This window comes from Bactrocera dorsalis, chromosome 4 (assembly GCF_023373825.1).
Source record: "Bactrocera dorsalis isolate Fly_Bdor chromosome 4, ASM2337382v1, whole genome shotgun sequence".
NCBI classification, from domain to species: Eukaryota; Metazoa; Arthropoda; class Insecta; order Diptera; family Tephritidae; genus Bactrocera; species Bactrocera dorsalis.
In genome coordinates, this window is record NC_064306.1 from 12502948 (window position 1) to 12519781 (window position 16834).

At 41.7% G+C, this 16834-nt stretch overlaps 1 protein-coding gene across 1 annotated transcript; it reads left to right on the forward strand.

Annotated features, from left to right (window-relative positions):
• The first annotated feature begins 5437 nt into the window (after positions 1-5437).
• LOC105223406 (mucin-2) lies at positions 5438-15743 on the forward strand. Its single transcript, XM_049454878.1, has 6 exons — positions 5438-5642; positions 5709-5906; positions 5972-6034; positions 6104-6208; positions 6267-13865; positions 14017-15743. Exons 1-6 carry the CDS (start codon positions 5438-5440, stop codon positions 15621-15623), a joined length of 9777 nt encoding a protein of 3258 aa, XP_049310835.1. The 3' UTR covers positions 15624-15743.
• Positions 15744-16834: the final 1091 nt, after the last annotated feature.

Consider the following 16834-nt stretch of genomic DNA (forward strand, 5'->3'; position numbering starts at 1 on the left):
AAATTCGTTTTTCTTCAGAGACAAGGTATTGCTACTCATCTACAGGTACTCCAGCACAAGCTTTCTCAGTCTCCATATTGTTACAACATGCGCAAGTTTATAAAGTTGAAAGATTAAGCCGAGTTTTAGTACTTAGTGTCCTGAAAGCACCACCATAAGAAGAGACTTTTTCTTAGGAGTGTATCCTCTTGCCTAAATTGGATGAAATTAGGACTATACTTCTCCTGGTCTCCCGCATAACCTTAATATACGGGTTTTCAAATATCCGCTGGACTAAGTATAAACGAATGTGATATAGGAGAGGGCACAACAAACCATAAGTCGCAGTCTAAAACCTCAATAATTTTCTACTATTTTTTGAGAACAGGATGCCACAAACAACCTTTAAGTGAACATTATTAACGTGATTTCATGAGCTTTACGCACTTATCTGTTGCAAAAAAAATGGCTGCTCAGATAGACAGTTTGGATATAAGCGAAAAATATAATACACTCGTATAAGTTGTAGACTATGCAAGATCGTATTTTGGCTGCTATATATATTTCTGTCCTAGCAACACTAAGTTTTGCCAGGTGCAATCTGACATTTCCATTGGAAAGTTTGACATTTTATAGCAATTTTAATTGTGAATTGTTTTATTTACAGGGAATTAAAAAATTCACCTCGGCCAAAAAATGGAATTAACTCGTGAACATTTTCGTGCGATCATTTTTCACAACTTTCGACGTGGATTATCACGACAAGAGTGCATCGATGAACTAAAATCTTTGTATGGCTATGAAGCACCATCCTATAGCACTGTGAAAAACTGGTACAACGAATTCAATCGCTCGCTCAAAGACGAATTCCGCGAAGGTCGTCCAAAAACAGCCGTTGTGCCAGAAAACATCGATGCCGTACGTGAACTGATAATGCAAGACCGTCATGTAACATACCTTCAGATAGAGGCATGCCTATGCATTTCTCCCACCAGCATACATTCGATATTGCATGAACACCTGGCCGTAAAAAAGGTTTGTTCTGGTTGGATCCCAGCCAATTTAACAATCGCTCAAAAAAAAGGCTCGTGTGGATTGGTGTAAAGAAATGCTGAAAAAATACGATCGCGGTGCTTCAAAAGACGCCTATAAGATCGTCACAATGACAAAATATGGATCTATGCGTATAGCCCGAAACAAAACAGCAATCGACCGTGTGGGTCTTCCAAGACGAGCAAATCCAACGAAAGTTGTTCGTAGAAGAAGCACTTCGAAGCAAATGGTCGCCTGTTTCTTCGGCAAAACTGGTCATGTGGCGACTATTCCGCTTGAGCACGTAAGACGGTCAATTCTGAGTGGTACACCACCATTTGTTTGCCTGAAGTCTTCGGATAAATTCGAAAAACGAACAAGAGAAAACGAATCATTGTGCACCATGACAATGCGAGCTTTCACACATCGGCTCAAATCGCCGCCTTTTTGTCCGGCCAAAACGACGAATTGATGCGTCATCCGCCGTACAGCCCTGATTTGGCACCCAATGACTTCTTTTTATTCCCACACATCAAGAAAATAATGCGTGGACAACGATTTTCGTCGCCAGAAGATGCTTGAAGCATTCAAAAAACCATGTTTTAGAGGTGTCTCAATCGGAGTGGAAAAAAGTGCTGCGAAAATTGGTTTGAGCGCATGCAAAAAGTGTATAAATCTTGATGAAGAATATTTTGAAAAACAATAAAACCATTTTCGTTGCTAAATATTCCTATTTTCATTATTAGGCCAGAAATATATATAGCAGCCGTATTATAATATTAGTTACCATGCTTTTCTAGTATCAAATTGTAGACTTTGCAAGAGCTGCCTAATATGGCTCCTTAGGTTCGAAAAACTGCAAAGAAAGCAAAACTTCATTGATTGGACACGACATTACTGACACATGCAGTTCGAAGATTGGCATAACCCGAGAACAAACTTTCATTCGGTGCTACATCATTACCGCTTGCTATCACTTAGATCTGGCGAAAGATTTACCTCCGTAAATGGTTGTTACATTAGTTTCTTAAAGTTTGGTGAAAAAGGAGCGTTGTGAAAAAAGTAGGATGAAGCAAATTATCAGAACCCTCAGAAATGGTTTAGTCATCAGTGTAATTCATTTTAATAAGGAGTGTTTTTTAGACGTGTGATTTTGAATGAAAGAATCCTCTTTTCGAAGTTAGCGCTTTTGGCAGCTTTTCCTTTGATTTTTATTTAGTTTGGTTTGCCATCTCTATATGAACAAACTTACCTGGTAACAACGTTCGCACATTGTCCAAATTATTTACCGAAATATATGTTCGGTTGGCATGACTCAACGCGTGCTGTAATATTCGGCGACTTAATCGCCCAGCAGAGTTAAGTATTGAAGAAGACCCGAAGTAGTCTATCCACGACAGCACGTAACAATTGAAACTGAGCCGACTCACTTTTCGGATTTTGCGGTAGCATCTTAGTTCGCGTACTAACAGAATCCACAACGTGCAAGAATTGAAGACGAATAACCCTCAATCACGATCCCGATTTTCACTAAAAAAATTTGCCCAGTGATGTAGCTCGCATTTGGTTCAATGGGATGTTAATAAATAACGTTATCACATTTGGAGTGTTGATTATTCACAAGCCAACGTTGAGACGCTGTTACGCTTTCAATGAGGACCACTATAGAGCCACAGATCTTGTACATATTGCCCGTAGAGTTCGCCGTAAGGTGCGAAAGCTGCCATCAGACTCAGAGAGAACACATGTCTGAACACTCGGAAATCCTTACTCGCTTTGACTTCATACCGGATCACTTGTATTATGGGGTCGCCTAATCGAACTCTGGCGGCTTCTTCTCTACTCATATATCGGTGAGAGAGTTATGGGTTGGAACAAATCATTGGAGGAGAGGCCACAGCGGTATCGCAGGAAACTGTAAAGCAGATGAGCAAGTAAGAAAGGTCACCCAAGATCGGCAGAATGGAAGCGGATCGATATTTTCTAGTGTTATATTATATTGTATATTTATCTATAATGAAACGATTGGCGCCTCGAAAGAGAATATTCGGCTCACATTCGGCTCTAATTGCAGCTAAATGTGGTCGAAAATTGGGTCTGTCGGCTGGTATTTATTCTAAAGATAGCTTTTTCGAAGGCTTTAGCCTTAGATAATGTTTACTTTTTGAGTGTAATTTTAATACAAAAAAGTGTCTCATAATATTAATACGAATTATTCGGAGGTGGTTTAGAACTTGCCAGTAAAGCTTTGTGAAGAAAACAAACATTTATTGTGCTAAACCATTACATGGGTCTTAACTGCTATACCATGCTAACTAATTCACTAGCAAGAAATCTTATGTAATGCGTTGTGCTATTTTTAGTCTGTATTTAAAATTTATTGAATAACGTATTAACTATTGTAATTAATTTCATTACTTATAGGTGTCTGACAGGAATTATGCTGTCGTTCATATAATGACATAATGCAGTATTGGCACGTCCGTTATTCGCACGCACATTTTTGACGCGTTCAATTTACGCGCTTTTACAAATAAATACAAAAACACTAAGTAATGCTAATTCAGTAGAAATTAGTGAGTGACAACGCATACTAATCGTGAGTGGTGTCTTTGCTATATATTTAATATTTACATGAAAAAAGTTTAGTCTTAAAAAGTTTGTAAATTTTTTCAACTTACAAAAATTAATACAAAAAAATAATATTATTATTTATGTTTCAATTTACAGGCACGTAACAACGTTTGGTGCTACGTGTGGACCTGGTTCGAAGGATACTCAGTAAAGGCTGTAAATTAAAACAAGGTATGTTTGAGTGCAAAAGGATATTATAATGAAAAAATAGTAAGAATTTTTTCATAACTTCAAAAATTCTTAATTTATTCTTCAAAATCTAATCCGTCTTCTTCAAAATAATGTCCCTTGGCCACAATACACTTGTGTCAACGTTTTTTCCAAACCTCCAAGCAGTTGTTAAAGTCAATTTCCGGAATAGCCTTCAATACCCATAGCGATTCATGTTTAATGTGTTCAAGTGATTCAAAACGGTTTCCCCGAAGCGGTCGTTTAAGTTTGCTGAATACCCAGAAGTAATAAGAATCTATGCAATATGCGACGGATTCCTTGTTGACAGTTTGGCTGGTCGGAAGGAATTCAGAGTGCAATACACCTCGATAAGCGAAGAAAACTGGCAACATAGCATTGATTTTTGAAATTACACTGATGGATCTTCTGTTTCCGGAGTCCAATACACATTGCCAGTAATAATACGTTTCATGATATCCTTCTAGTCGGAAAGCATTGTTTCAAAGACGTTAACGTGACGCTGTTTTTCGAAAAATTTAATTTGGAACCAAGCATGGTATCACTTTTCTTAGATACAAATGACTTTTCGAAATGGTTTTCACTAACCTCTGATATTTTGTTGACGTTTTGTTCATGACTCGATGTTGATGGCCGTCCTGGTCGTAGCTCGACTCCTTTTGAATAATTTGTAGCAATCAAAACCACTTCCTCGCGACAAACAATTATTATCGAAGGGCTTTACCAACATTCTGAACTTTTCGGCTCTAGAAGTTTGATTCCGCCCAAGAATCGAATGTCAAGGGTGCGATCTAGCTGTTAGTAACTAGCCTCTTGTGTAAAGTGCCGGTTTTCAACTATCTGTAGACATAGATTAAAGTCCTTAAATCTATATATTTAAATAGGGATCTCAGCCGCTCAAAAGTACCTACCAGGACACTGGAATTTACCAATATACTTGGTCAATGTGTTTCATACAGACAGAGGGAAGGTCAAGAGCGATAGCATTGGCACACCTTCTAAAAACTTAGGAATTACGTTTGAGTAAGATACCTTATGCCAAACATGATCTCTAGAAGCTTCCACAGAATATATAAGAACACGAAACTAAAAGTCATAGAAATATTGGAAGTTTTTTAAGCTTCGAATGCCAAGGAAACCCTTTTATACCAGCCAGTTGCCATTGGAGTTTTATACAGAAAAAGCCATAACAAGAACTAGATTTTCTATCCCTACGGGTTAAGGGTTAGACTTCAAATCGCCGGTTTCAAAATACCCAAAAACAGATACCGAAAACATGAATTTTTGCATTGACGCTTTTAAAAAAACCTTGGCCGATACAACACTGGAGTCTCCACTTTTCATTCGCTTTTCTTTATTGCATTGCCGGCTTACGACCACGCTTTCAAAACATGACCCAACACCAAGTCATCATTAGGTCTTTCGTATAGAATCCTTTCCTAACTTTTAGGATTTAAATTCTATAGATTTTGCATCTAGGGATTGAATTTTGGGGCTTTGAGGCAAAATTGTGCCTTAGTTTCCTATATTAACTTTAAGGCATTTAGAATTTTATTTACTTAACACTAACCAGACTTCACTTCTTACAACAGCTGAAACAAAAATGGGCCGGGCCATCACGTGGCTCTTGGTCGCATTTATCATTGCGATCTTAGCGCCAAGCGTTGTCGGACAAACTAACAGCACAACACAAAATTCCGGCAATAATCAGACGAGTATTCTGCAATCAGTTAGTCAAACGAGGCTCTTGCAAAATCTGCTGGGAATCTTAGGGGATGTAGTCAATAATTTAGGCGGCGCACAAGCCAGTAAGTGATACACCTCAAAATCAAAGGAAACCCTCATTGAATAATACCGTATATTTAATTTGACAGCAACAAATAACACAAATAGTGAGCAAGCATCAACTGATTACGATTACTATGATGACGACGAGAAACCGGTACTAAGCGTATGCTTAAAACTTCTTAGAGCAGCCACCACAGATTCAAATACTAGCGAGCCAGGTGTACTAGGTAACCTTATACGCACCTTACGCAATTTACTGGGTGGTCTTCTTGGCGGTCAAACTGGTGAGTAATATTTTACGAGTATAGTCAAAAAGTTAAGAGTTTAATTTCTCAAACCAATATTTCAGGTGACACTACCCAAAGTTCAGGTTTATTGGATCTGGAGGTTGTAGCCGATTTGGTTGGTGATGGTAAGCAACATTACAAGATATGATATTAAGCAAGTGTATAATATATTGATTACAATTTGCACGCTATAGGGGAAACCAGTTCAAACTCCACAAACACTGATCATCTCGTAAGTGTCTGCCTGAATCTTATACTAGGCGATATACTCGGCGTCCTAGGAGACGTAATAAAAGGATGTATGTAAAAAATTGATAACACAGTTGATGAACCTTATAATATTTTTTAATTATTCAGTTAATGGCACCTTGCCATGCCCACCGGAGCCTACACAAACGCAAGCGACATTGACAACACTATTAACGACACCAATAGACCCCAGCGCTATTTCAACGTTAATATCGACCTTGCAAACAACTACAGCTGCTTTAACTGAAGCTACGACCACACTATCACCAGCAACCACAACGCAAACCTCATCACTTTCACCAATATCTACCACTTCGCAATCAACAACTGAAACGACACCAACGCCATCAACACCAGCAATTGAAACTTCCACCACACCTACTACTTCACAACCACCAAGTGAAGTTTCCACGTCACCAACAACAGAAACTTCAACCGCTCCAACCACTGAGTCTTCCACTTCACCATCAACACTAACACCAACTACGGAATCTTCCACCACACCAACCAGTTCGCAAACAACTAGCGAAGATCCCACATCACCAACAACTGAAACCTCTACCACTCCAACCACTGAATCTTCCACATCATCATCAACACTAACACCAACAACTGAAACATCCACCACACCAACCAGTTCACAATCAACTAGCGAAGATCCCACATCACCAACAACAGAAACTTCTACCACACCAACCACTGAATCTTCCACATCACCATCAACACTAAGACCAACAACTGAAACATCCACCACACCAACCAGTTCGCAATCAACTAGCGAAGATCCCACATCACCAACAACAGAAACCTCTACAACCCCAACCACTGAATCTTCCACATCATCATCAACACTAACACCAACAACTGAAACATCCACCACACCAACCAGTTCGCAATCCACTAGCGAAGATCCCATATCACCAACAACAGAAATTTCTACCACCCCAACCACTGAATCTTCCACATCACCATCAACACTAACACCAACAACTGAAAGTTCCACCACACCAACCAGTTCAGAATCAACTAGCGAAGATCTCACATCACCATCAACAGAAACTTCTACCACTCCAACCACTGAATCTTCCACATCACCATCAACACTAACACCAACAACTGAATCTTCCACCACACCAACCAGTTCGCAAACAACTAGCGAAGATCCCACATCACCAACAACAGAAACCTCTACCACTTCAACCACTGAATCTTCCACTTCACCATCAACACTAACACCAACAACTGAAACATCCACCACACCAACCAGTTCGCAATCAACTAGCGAAGATCCCACATCACCAACAACAGAAACTTCTACCACCCCAACCACTGAATCTTCCACATCACCATCAACATTAACACCAACAACTGAAACATCCACCACACCAACCAGTTCGCAATCAACTAGCGAAGATCCCACATCACCAACAACAGAAACCTCCACAACCCCTACCACTGAGTCTTCCACATCACCATCAACACTAACACCAACAACTGAATCTTCCACCACACCAACCAGTTCGCAAACAACTAGCGAAGATCCCACATCACCAACAACAGAAACCTCCACAACCCCTACCACTGAGTCTTCCACATCACCATCAACACTAACACCAACAACTGAAACATCCACCACACCAACCAGTTCGCAATCAACTAGCGAAGATCCCACATCACCAACAACAGAAACCTCTACCACTTCAACCACTGAATCTTCCACTTCACCATCAACACTAACACCAACAACTGAATCTTCAACCACACCAACCAGTTCACAATCAACTAGCGAAGATCCCACATCACCAACAACAGAAACCTCTACCACTTCAACCACTGAATCTTCCACTTCACCATCAACACTAACACCAACAACTGAAACATCCACCACACCAACCAGTTCGCAATCAACTAGCGAAGATCCCTCATCACCAACAACAGAAACTTCTACCACCCCAACCACTGAATCTTCCACATCACCATCAACACTAACACCAACAACTGAAACATCCACCACACCAACCAGTTCGCAATCAACTAGCGAAGATCCCACATCACCAACAACTGAAACCTCTACCACTCCAACCACTGAATCTTCCACATCACCATCAACACTAACACCAACAACTGAATCTTCAACCACACCAACCAGTTCACAATCAACTAGCGAAGATCCCACATCACCAACAACAGAAACCTCCACAACCCCTACCACTGAGTCTTCCACATCACCATCAACACTAACACCAACAACTGAATCTTCCACCACACCAACCAGTTCGCAAACAACTAGCGAAGATCCCACATCACCAACAACAGAAACCTCCACAACCCCTACCACTGAGTCTTCCACATCACCATCAACACTAACACCAACAACTGAAACATCCACCACACCAACCAGTTCGCAATCAACTAGCGAAGATCCCACATCACCAACAACTGAAACCTCTACCACTCCAACCACTGAATCTTCCACATCACCATCAACACTAACACCAACAACTGAAACATCCACCACACCAACCAGTTCGCAAACAACTAGCGAAGATCCCACATCACCAACAACAGAAACCTCCACAACCCCTACCACTGAATCTTCCACATCACCATCAAAACTAACATCAACAACTGAAACATCCACCACACCAACCAGTTCGCAAACAACTAGCGAAGATCCCACATCACCAACAACAGAAACCTCCACAACCCCTACCACTGAGTCTTCCACATCACCATCAACACTAACACCAACAACTGAATCTTCAACCACACCAACCAGTTCACAATCAACTAGCGAAGATCCCACATCACCAACAACAGAAACCTCCACAACCCCTACCACTGAATCTTCCACATCACCATCAAAACTAACATCAACAACTGAAACATCCACCACACCAACCAGTTCAGAATCAACAAGTGAAACTTCCACATCACCAACAACAGAAACCTCAACCACTCCAACCACTGAATCTTCCACATCACCATCACCACTAACACCAATAACTGAAACATCCACCACACCAACCAGTTCGCAATCAACTAGCGAAGATCCCACATCACCAACAACTGAAACCTCTACCACTCCCACTACTGAATCTTCCACATCACCATCAACACTAACACCAACAACTGAAACATCCACCACACCAACCAGTTCGCAATCAACTAGCGAAGATCCCACATCACCAACAACAGAAATTTCTACCACCCCAACCACTGAATCTTACACATCACCATCAACACTAACACCAACAACTGAAACATCCACCACACCAACCAGTTCGCAATCAACTAGCGAAGATCCCACATCACCAACAACAGAAATTTCTACCACCCCAACCACTGAATCTATCACATCACCATCAACACTAACACCAACAACTGAAAGTTCCACCACACCAACCAGTTCACAATCAACTAGCGAAGACCCCACATCACCAACAACAGAAACCTCTACCGCTCCAACCACTGAATCTTCCACGTCACCATCAACACTAACACCAACAACTGAAACTTCCACCACACCAACCAGTTCAGAATCAACAAGTGAAACTTCCACATCACCAGCAACTGAAACCTCTACCACTCCAACCACTGAATCTTCCACATCACCATCAACACTAACACCAACAACTGAAACTTCCACCACACCAACCAGTTCGCAATCAACTAGCGAAGATCCCACATCACCAACAACAGAAACCTCTACCGCTCCAACCTCTGAATCTTCCACGTCACCATCAACACTAACACCAACAACTGAAACTTCCACCACACCAACCAGTTCGCAATCAACTAGCGAAGATCCCACATCACCAACAACTGAAACCTCTACCACTCCAACCACTGAATCTTCCACATCACCATCAACACTAACACCAACAACTGAAACATCCACCACACCAACCAGTTCAGAATCAACAAGTGAATCTTCCACATCACCAACAACAGAAACCTCTACCGCTCCAACCTCTGAATCTTCCACGTCACCATCAACACTAACACCAACAACTGAAACTTCCACCACACCAACCAGTTCAGAATCAACAAGTGAAACTTCCACATCACCAACAACTGAAACCTCTACCACTCCAACCACTGAATCTTCCACATCATCATCAACACTAACAACAACAACTGAAACAGCCACCACACCAACCAGTTCGCAATCAACTAGCGAAGATCCCACATCACCAACAACAGAAACCTCTACCGCTCCAACCTCTGAATCTTCCACGTCACCATCAACACTAACACCAACAACTGAAACTTCCACCACACCAACCAGTTCAGAATCAACAAGTGAAACTTCCACATCACCAACAACGGAATCTTCTACCGCTCCAACCACTGAGTCTTCCACTTCACCGTCAACACTAACACCAACAACTGAAACTTCCACCACACCAACAAGTTCAGAATCAACAAGTGAAACTTCCACATCACCAACAACGGAAGCTTCTACCGCTCCAACCACTGAATCTTCCACATCACCATCAACACTAACATCAACAACTGAAACATCCACCACACCAACCAGTTCGCAATCAACTAGCGAAGATCCCACATCACCAACAACTGAAACCTCTACCACTCCAACCACTGAATCTTCCACATCACCATCAACACTAACACCAACAACTGAAACATCCACCACACCAACCAGTTCAGAATCAACAAGTGAATCTTCCACATCACCAACAACAGAAACCTCTACCGCTCCAACCTCTGAATCTTCCACGTCACCATCAACACTAACACCAACAACTGAAACTTCCACCACACCAACCAGTTCAGAATCAACAAGTGAAACTTCCACATCACCAACAACGGAATCTTCTACCGCTCCAACCACTGAATCTTCCACGTCACCATCAACACTAACACCAACAACTGAAACTTCCACCACACCAACCAGTTCAGAATCAACAAGTGAAACTTCCACATCACCAACAACGGAATCTTCTACCGCTCCAACCACTGAGTCTTCCACTTCACCGTCAACACTAACACCAACAACTGAAACTTCCACCACACCAACCAGTTCAGAATCAACAAGTGAAACTTCCACATCACCAACAACTGAAACCTCTACCACTCCAACCACTGAATCTTCCACATCACCATCAACACTAACACCAACAACTGAAACTTCCACCACACCAACAAGTTCAGAATCAACAATTGAAACTTCCACATTACCAACAACGGAAACTTCTACCGCTCCAACCACTGAATCTTCCACGTCACCATCAACACTAACACCAACAACTGAAACTTCCACCACACCAACCAGTTCAGAATCAACAAGTGAAACTTCCACATCACCAGCAACTGAAACCTCTACCACTCCAACCACTGAATCTTCCACATCACCATCAACACTAACACCAACAACTGAAACTTCCACCACAACAACCAGTTCACAATCAACTACCGAAGACATCACATCACCAACAACCGACACTTCTACCACTCCAACCACTGAATCTTCCACATCACCATCAACACTAACACCAACAACTGAAACTTCCACCACACCAACCAGTTCAGAATCAACAAGTGAAACTTCCACATCATCAACAACGGAAACTTCTACCGCTCCAACCACTGAATCTTCCACATCACCATCAACACTAACACCAACAACTGAAACATCCACCACACCAACCAGTTCAGAATCAACAAGTGAAACTTCCACATCACCAACAACGGAAAATTCTACCGCTCCAACCACTGAATCTTCCACTTCACCATCAACACTAACACCAACAACTGAAACTTCCACCACACCAACCAGTTCAGAATCAACAAGTGAAACTTCCACATCACCAACAACTGAAACCTCTACCACTCCAACCACTGAATCTTCCACATCACCATCAACACTAACACCAACAACTGAAACATCCACCACACCAAACAGTTCAGAATCAACAAGTGAAACTTCCACATCACCAACAACGGAAACTTCTACCGCTCCAACCACTGAATCTTCCACTTCACCATCAACACTAACACCAACAACTGAAACTTCCACCACACCAACCAGTTCAGAATCAACAAGTGAAACTTCCACATCACCAACAACGGAAACTTCTACCGCTCCAACCACTGAATCTTCCACTTCACCATCAACACTAACACCAACAACTGAAACTTCCACCACACCAACCAGTTCAGAATCAACAAGTGAAACTTCCACATCACCAACAACCGAAAATTCTACCGCTCCAACCACTGAATCTTCCACTTCACCATCAACACTAACACCAACAACTGAAACTTCCACCACACCAACCAGTTCAGAATCAACAAGTGAAACTTCCACATCACCAACAACTGAAACCTCTACCACTCCAACCACTGAATCTTCCACATCACCATCAACACTAACACCAACAACTGAAACTTCCACCACACCAACCAGTTCAGAATCAACAAGTGAAACTTCCACATCACCAACAACGGAAACTTCTACCACCCCAACCACTCAATCTATCACATCACCATCAACCATAACACCAACAACTGAAACTTCCACCACACCAACCAGTTCAGAATCAACAAGTGAAACTTCCACATCACCAACAACCGACACTTCTACCACTCCAACCACTGAATCTTCCACATCACCATCAACACTAACACCAACAACTGAAACTTCCACCACACCAACCAGTTCAGAATCAACAAGTGAAACTTCCACATCACCAACAACGGAATCTTCTACCGCTCCAACCACTGAGTCTTCCACTTCACCGTCAACACTAACACCAACAACTGAAACTTCCACCACACCAACCAGTTCAGAATCAACAAGTGAAACTTCCACATCACCAACAACTGAAACCTCTACCACTCCAACCACTGAATCTTCCACATCACCATCAACACTAACACCAACAACTGAAACTTCCACCACACCAACCAGTTCAGAATCAACAAGTGAAACTTCCACATCACCAACAACTGAAACCTCTACCACTCCAACCACTGAATCGTCCACATCACCATCAACACTAACACCAACAACTGAAACTTCCACCACACCAACCAGTTCAGAATCAACAAGTGAAACTTCCACATCACCAACAACGGAATCTTCTACCGCTCCAACCACTGAATCGTCCACATCACCATCAACACTAACACCAACAACTGAAACATCCACCACACCAACCAGTTCAGAATCAACAAGTGAAACTTCCACATCACCAACAACTGAAACCTCTACCACTCCAACCACTGAATCTTCCACATCACCATCAACACTAACACCAACAACTGAAACATCCACCACACCAACCAGTTCAGAATCAACAAGTGAAACTTCCACATCACCAACAACTGAAACCTCTACCACTCCAACCACTGAATCTTCCACGTCACCATCAACACTAACACCAACAACTGAAACTTCCACCACACCAACAAGTTCAGAATCAACAATTGAAACTTCCACATTACCAACAACGGAAACTTCTACCGCTCCAACCACTGAATCTTCCACGTCACCATCAACACTAACACCAACAACGGAAACTTCTACCACATCAACCAGTTCAGACTCAACAAGTGAAACTTCCACATCACCAACAACGGAAACTTCTACCACCCCAACCACTGACTCCTCTACTGCACCATCAACACTAACACCAACAACTGAAACTTCCACCACACCAAACAGTTCAGAATCAACAAGTGAAACTTCCACATCACCAACAGCGGAAACTTCTACCACCCCAACCGCTGACTCTTCCACTGCACCATCAACACTAACACCAACAACTGAAACTTCCACCATCAACACTAACACCAACAACTGAAACTTCCACCACACCAACCAGTTCAGAATCAACAAGTGAAACTTCCACATCACCAACAACTGAAACCTCTACCACTCCAACCACTGAATCTTCCACATCACCATCAACACTAACACCAACAACTGAAACTTCCACCACACCAAACAGTTCAGAATCAACAAGTGAAACTTCCACATCACCAACAGCGGAAACTTCTACCACCCCAACCGCTGACTCTTCCACGTCACCATCAACACTAACACCAACAACTGAAACTTCCACCACACCAAACAGTTCAGAATCAACAAGTGAAACTTCCACATCACCAACAACGGAAACTTCTACCACCCCAACCACTGACTCCTCTACTGCACCATCAACACTAACACCAACAACTGAAACTTCCACCACACCAAACAGTTCAGAATCAACAAGTGAAACTTCCACATCACCAACAACGGAAACTTCTACCACATCAACCAGTGACTCTTCCACTGCACCATCAACACTAACACCAACAACGGAAACTTCTACCACATCAACCAGTTCAGAATCAACAAGTGAAACTTCCACATCACCAACAACGGAAACTTCTACCACCCCAACCACTGACTCTTCCACTGCACCATCAACACTAACACCAACAACTGAAACTTCCACCACACCAAACAGTTCAGAATCAACAAGTCAAATTTCTGCATCACCAACAACAGAAACTTCTACCACCCCAACCACTCAATCTATCACATCACCATCAACCATAACATCAATTACTGATTCTTCGACTACACCTTCAACAATAACACCAACAACAAACGCACCTACTACTCAAACTGCTGCACTACCAGCATCAGATTTTCCACCATCTTCATCGACTTCCACCACATCAACCAGCTCACAACCAACAAGTGAAGTTTCCACGTCATCAACAACGGAAACTTCCACCACTCCATCCACTGAATCTTCCACATCACCATCAACACTAACACCAACAACTGAATCTACCACCACACCAACCAGTTCAGATTCAACAAGTGAAACTTCCACATTACCAACAACAGAAACTTCTACCACACCAACCACTGAAACCTCTACCACTCCAACCACTGAATCTTCCACATCATCATCAACACTAACATCAACCACAGAAACTTCTACCGTACCAACACTCCCTACAACTGGACCTACAACTATATTGTCCACCCTAATTACGTCGTCTACAACAACTGAAGCGACAACGCAACCAACTACGGCTACTTCGACAATATTAACAACGCTTTCGACTACTGCAACAGTGCCTTCGACTTTGCCACCAGTAACATCAACTCTGTCAACGAGTGTTCCGTGTGCGCCATCAACTTCATCAACGAGTGCACCTTGTGCGACGCAGACCACTAATGAACCCACGGAAACGACGACACTACCTACACCGACCCCCGCACCGACCCCGGCGCCAATACCTTTCTTGCCCATGCCCATGTTGAATCCATATCCGTGGTTCTACCCAGTCTATCCTTTCCCCTTCCCCTTCTTATTCTTTGATTGCTTCCAAGTGCAAGACAACACTGCTGGATTACCAAGTGGCGCTACGCGTATGCTTTGTGTACCAAGACTAACGTTCCCACCAACACAACAACTGGTAACCGCTAGATAACCGATGTGGGTATTTTCTTCAACACTTAGCTTACTTACTTAATGTTATTATATAGTATAGTATAGTTTAATTTTTTAGTAATTTTTTTATGCTATTGGTTCTTGTCATAGATCCCTTGCAGGTGCGATGAACAGAAGTGGTTACTTTAAAATGATTTTTTATATTAATTTTACATCTAGTATAATTTCTAATAAAATTATAAAGAATAAATACTTATGAATAAAATCGATTTTCAAAAACGTTCCGATTTTCAACGATTTTCAAAACTCCGTTCATATTTTCATATGTGATATTCAGGCCGCCGAGAGCCTCACATGGTTCTGCAGCATAGCTTTCCCAAGATTAATGTTTGTATGACATTGCTGTCGATTGACAACAGACTGCCAAATTATAAACGACCAGCCTAAGAGTCTTTATGAAGTCAACTACAAAACTTAGTGTTGCCTTACATATGTTTATGTTTTCAAAATTGATCTACTTCCTTAAAATTTTTCTAAAAACTGAACGACAAACCCCAACACAAGTGATTTTTTTGCTACTTAATTTTAAGACTAAGCTTTATCAACGGCCATATCAACCTTTCCGACACCTGAAATATGGCCGACAGTTAATTTACCATCTTAAGCTTCAATTTTCCCTTTATAAGTTATAACAAGGTGGGTTTAATGAAAGTATACTATTCATCAATTTTCTTCCATAAGTTCTAGGAAGTCCAAGTGTCTTGCCAGCTCATAAGTAGGCTCTTTCTTTTTCGTACCTTAACCAACTGCTACTCCTTCAAGATCCTTAAAAACTATAGGTTTAGAGTTCATTTATAAAAACTCTCTATAAATTTTCACGCTCCTTTGCCATCTAAAGCGACGAATGGACCTACAGGCCTATATTTTGCGGGTTCAAACCGAATTTTTTGAATATTTGGAAACATTTTAATTTGCTTTGACGGTATAAGCACCAACAGAAAAATCTGAACTAAGGCATAATCTCAGAAGATTTATTTGCTCATTCGAGAACGGGGTCCGTCTAACTATTAGGAACCATCTCATTACCGATTTCAAAACCTGAGTTTCAATAAAAGTCATTAAACAATGAACTTTCTTAATTCAGATAGATAGACCCAAAATATAGGAGGTTTCGCACTGCTACCTAAGGTCTATTTGCCCTCTTCTATATCACATTTGGTCACAAAGGTGTAGCACTCTGAATAATTCCAA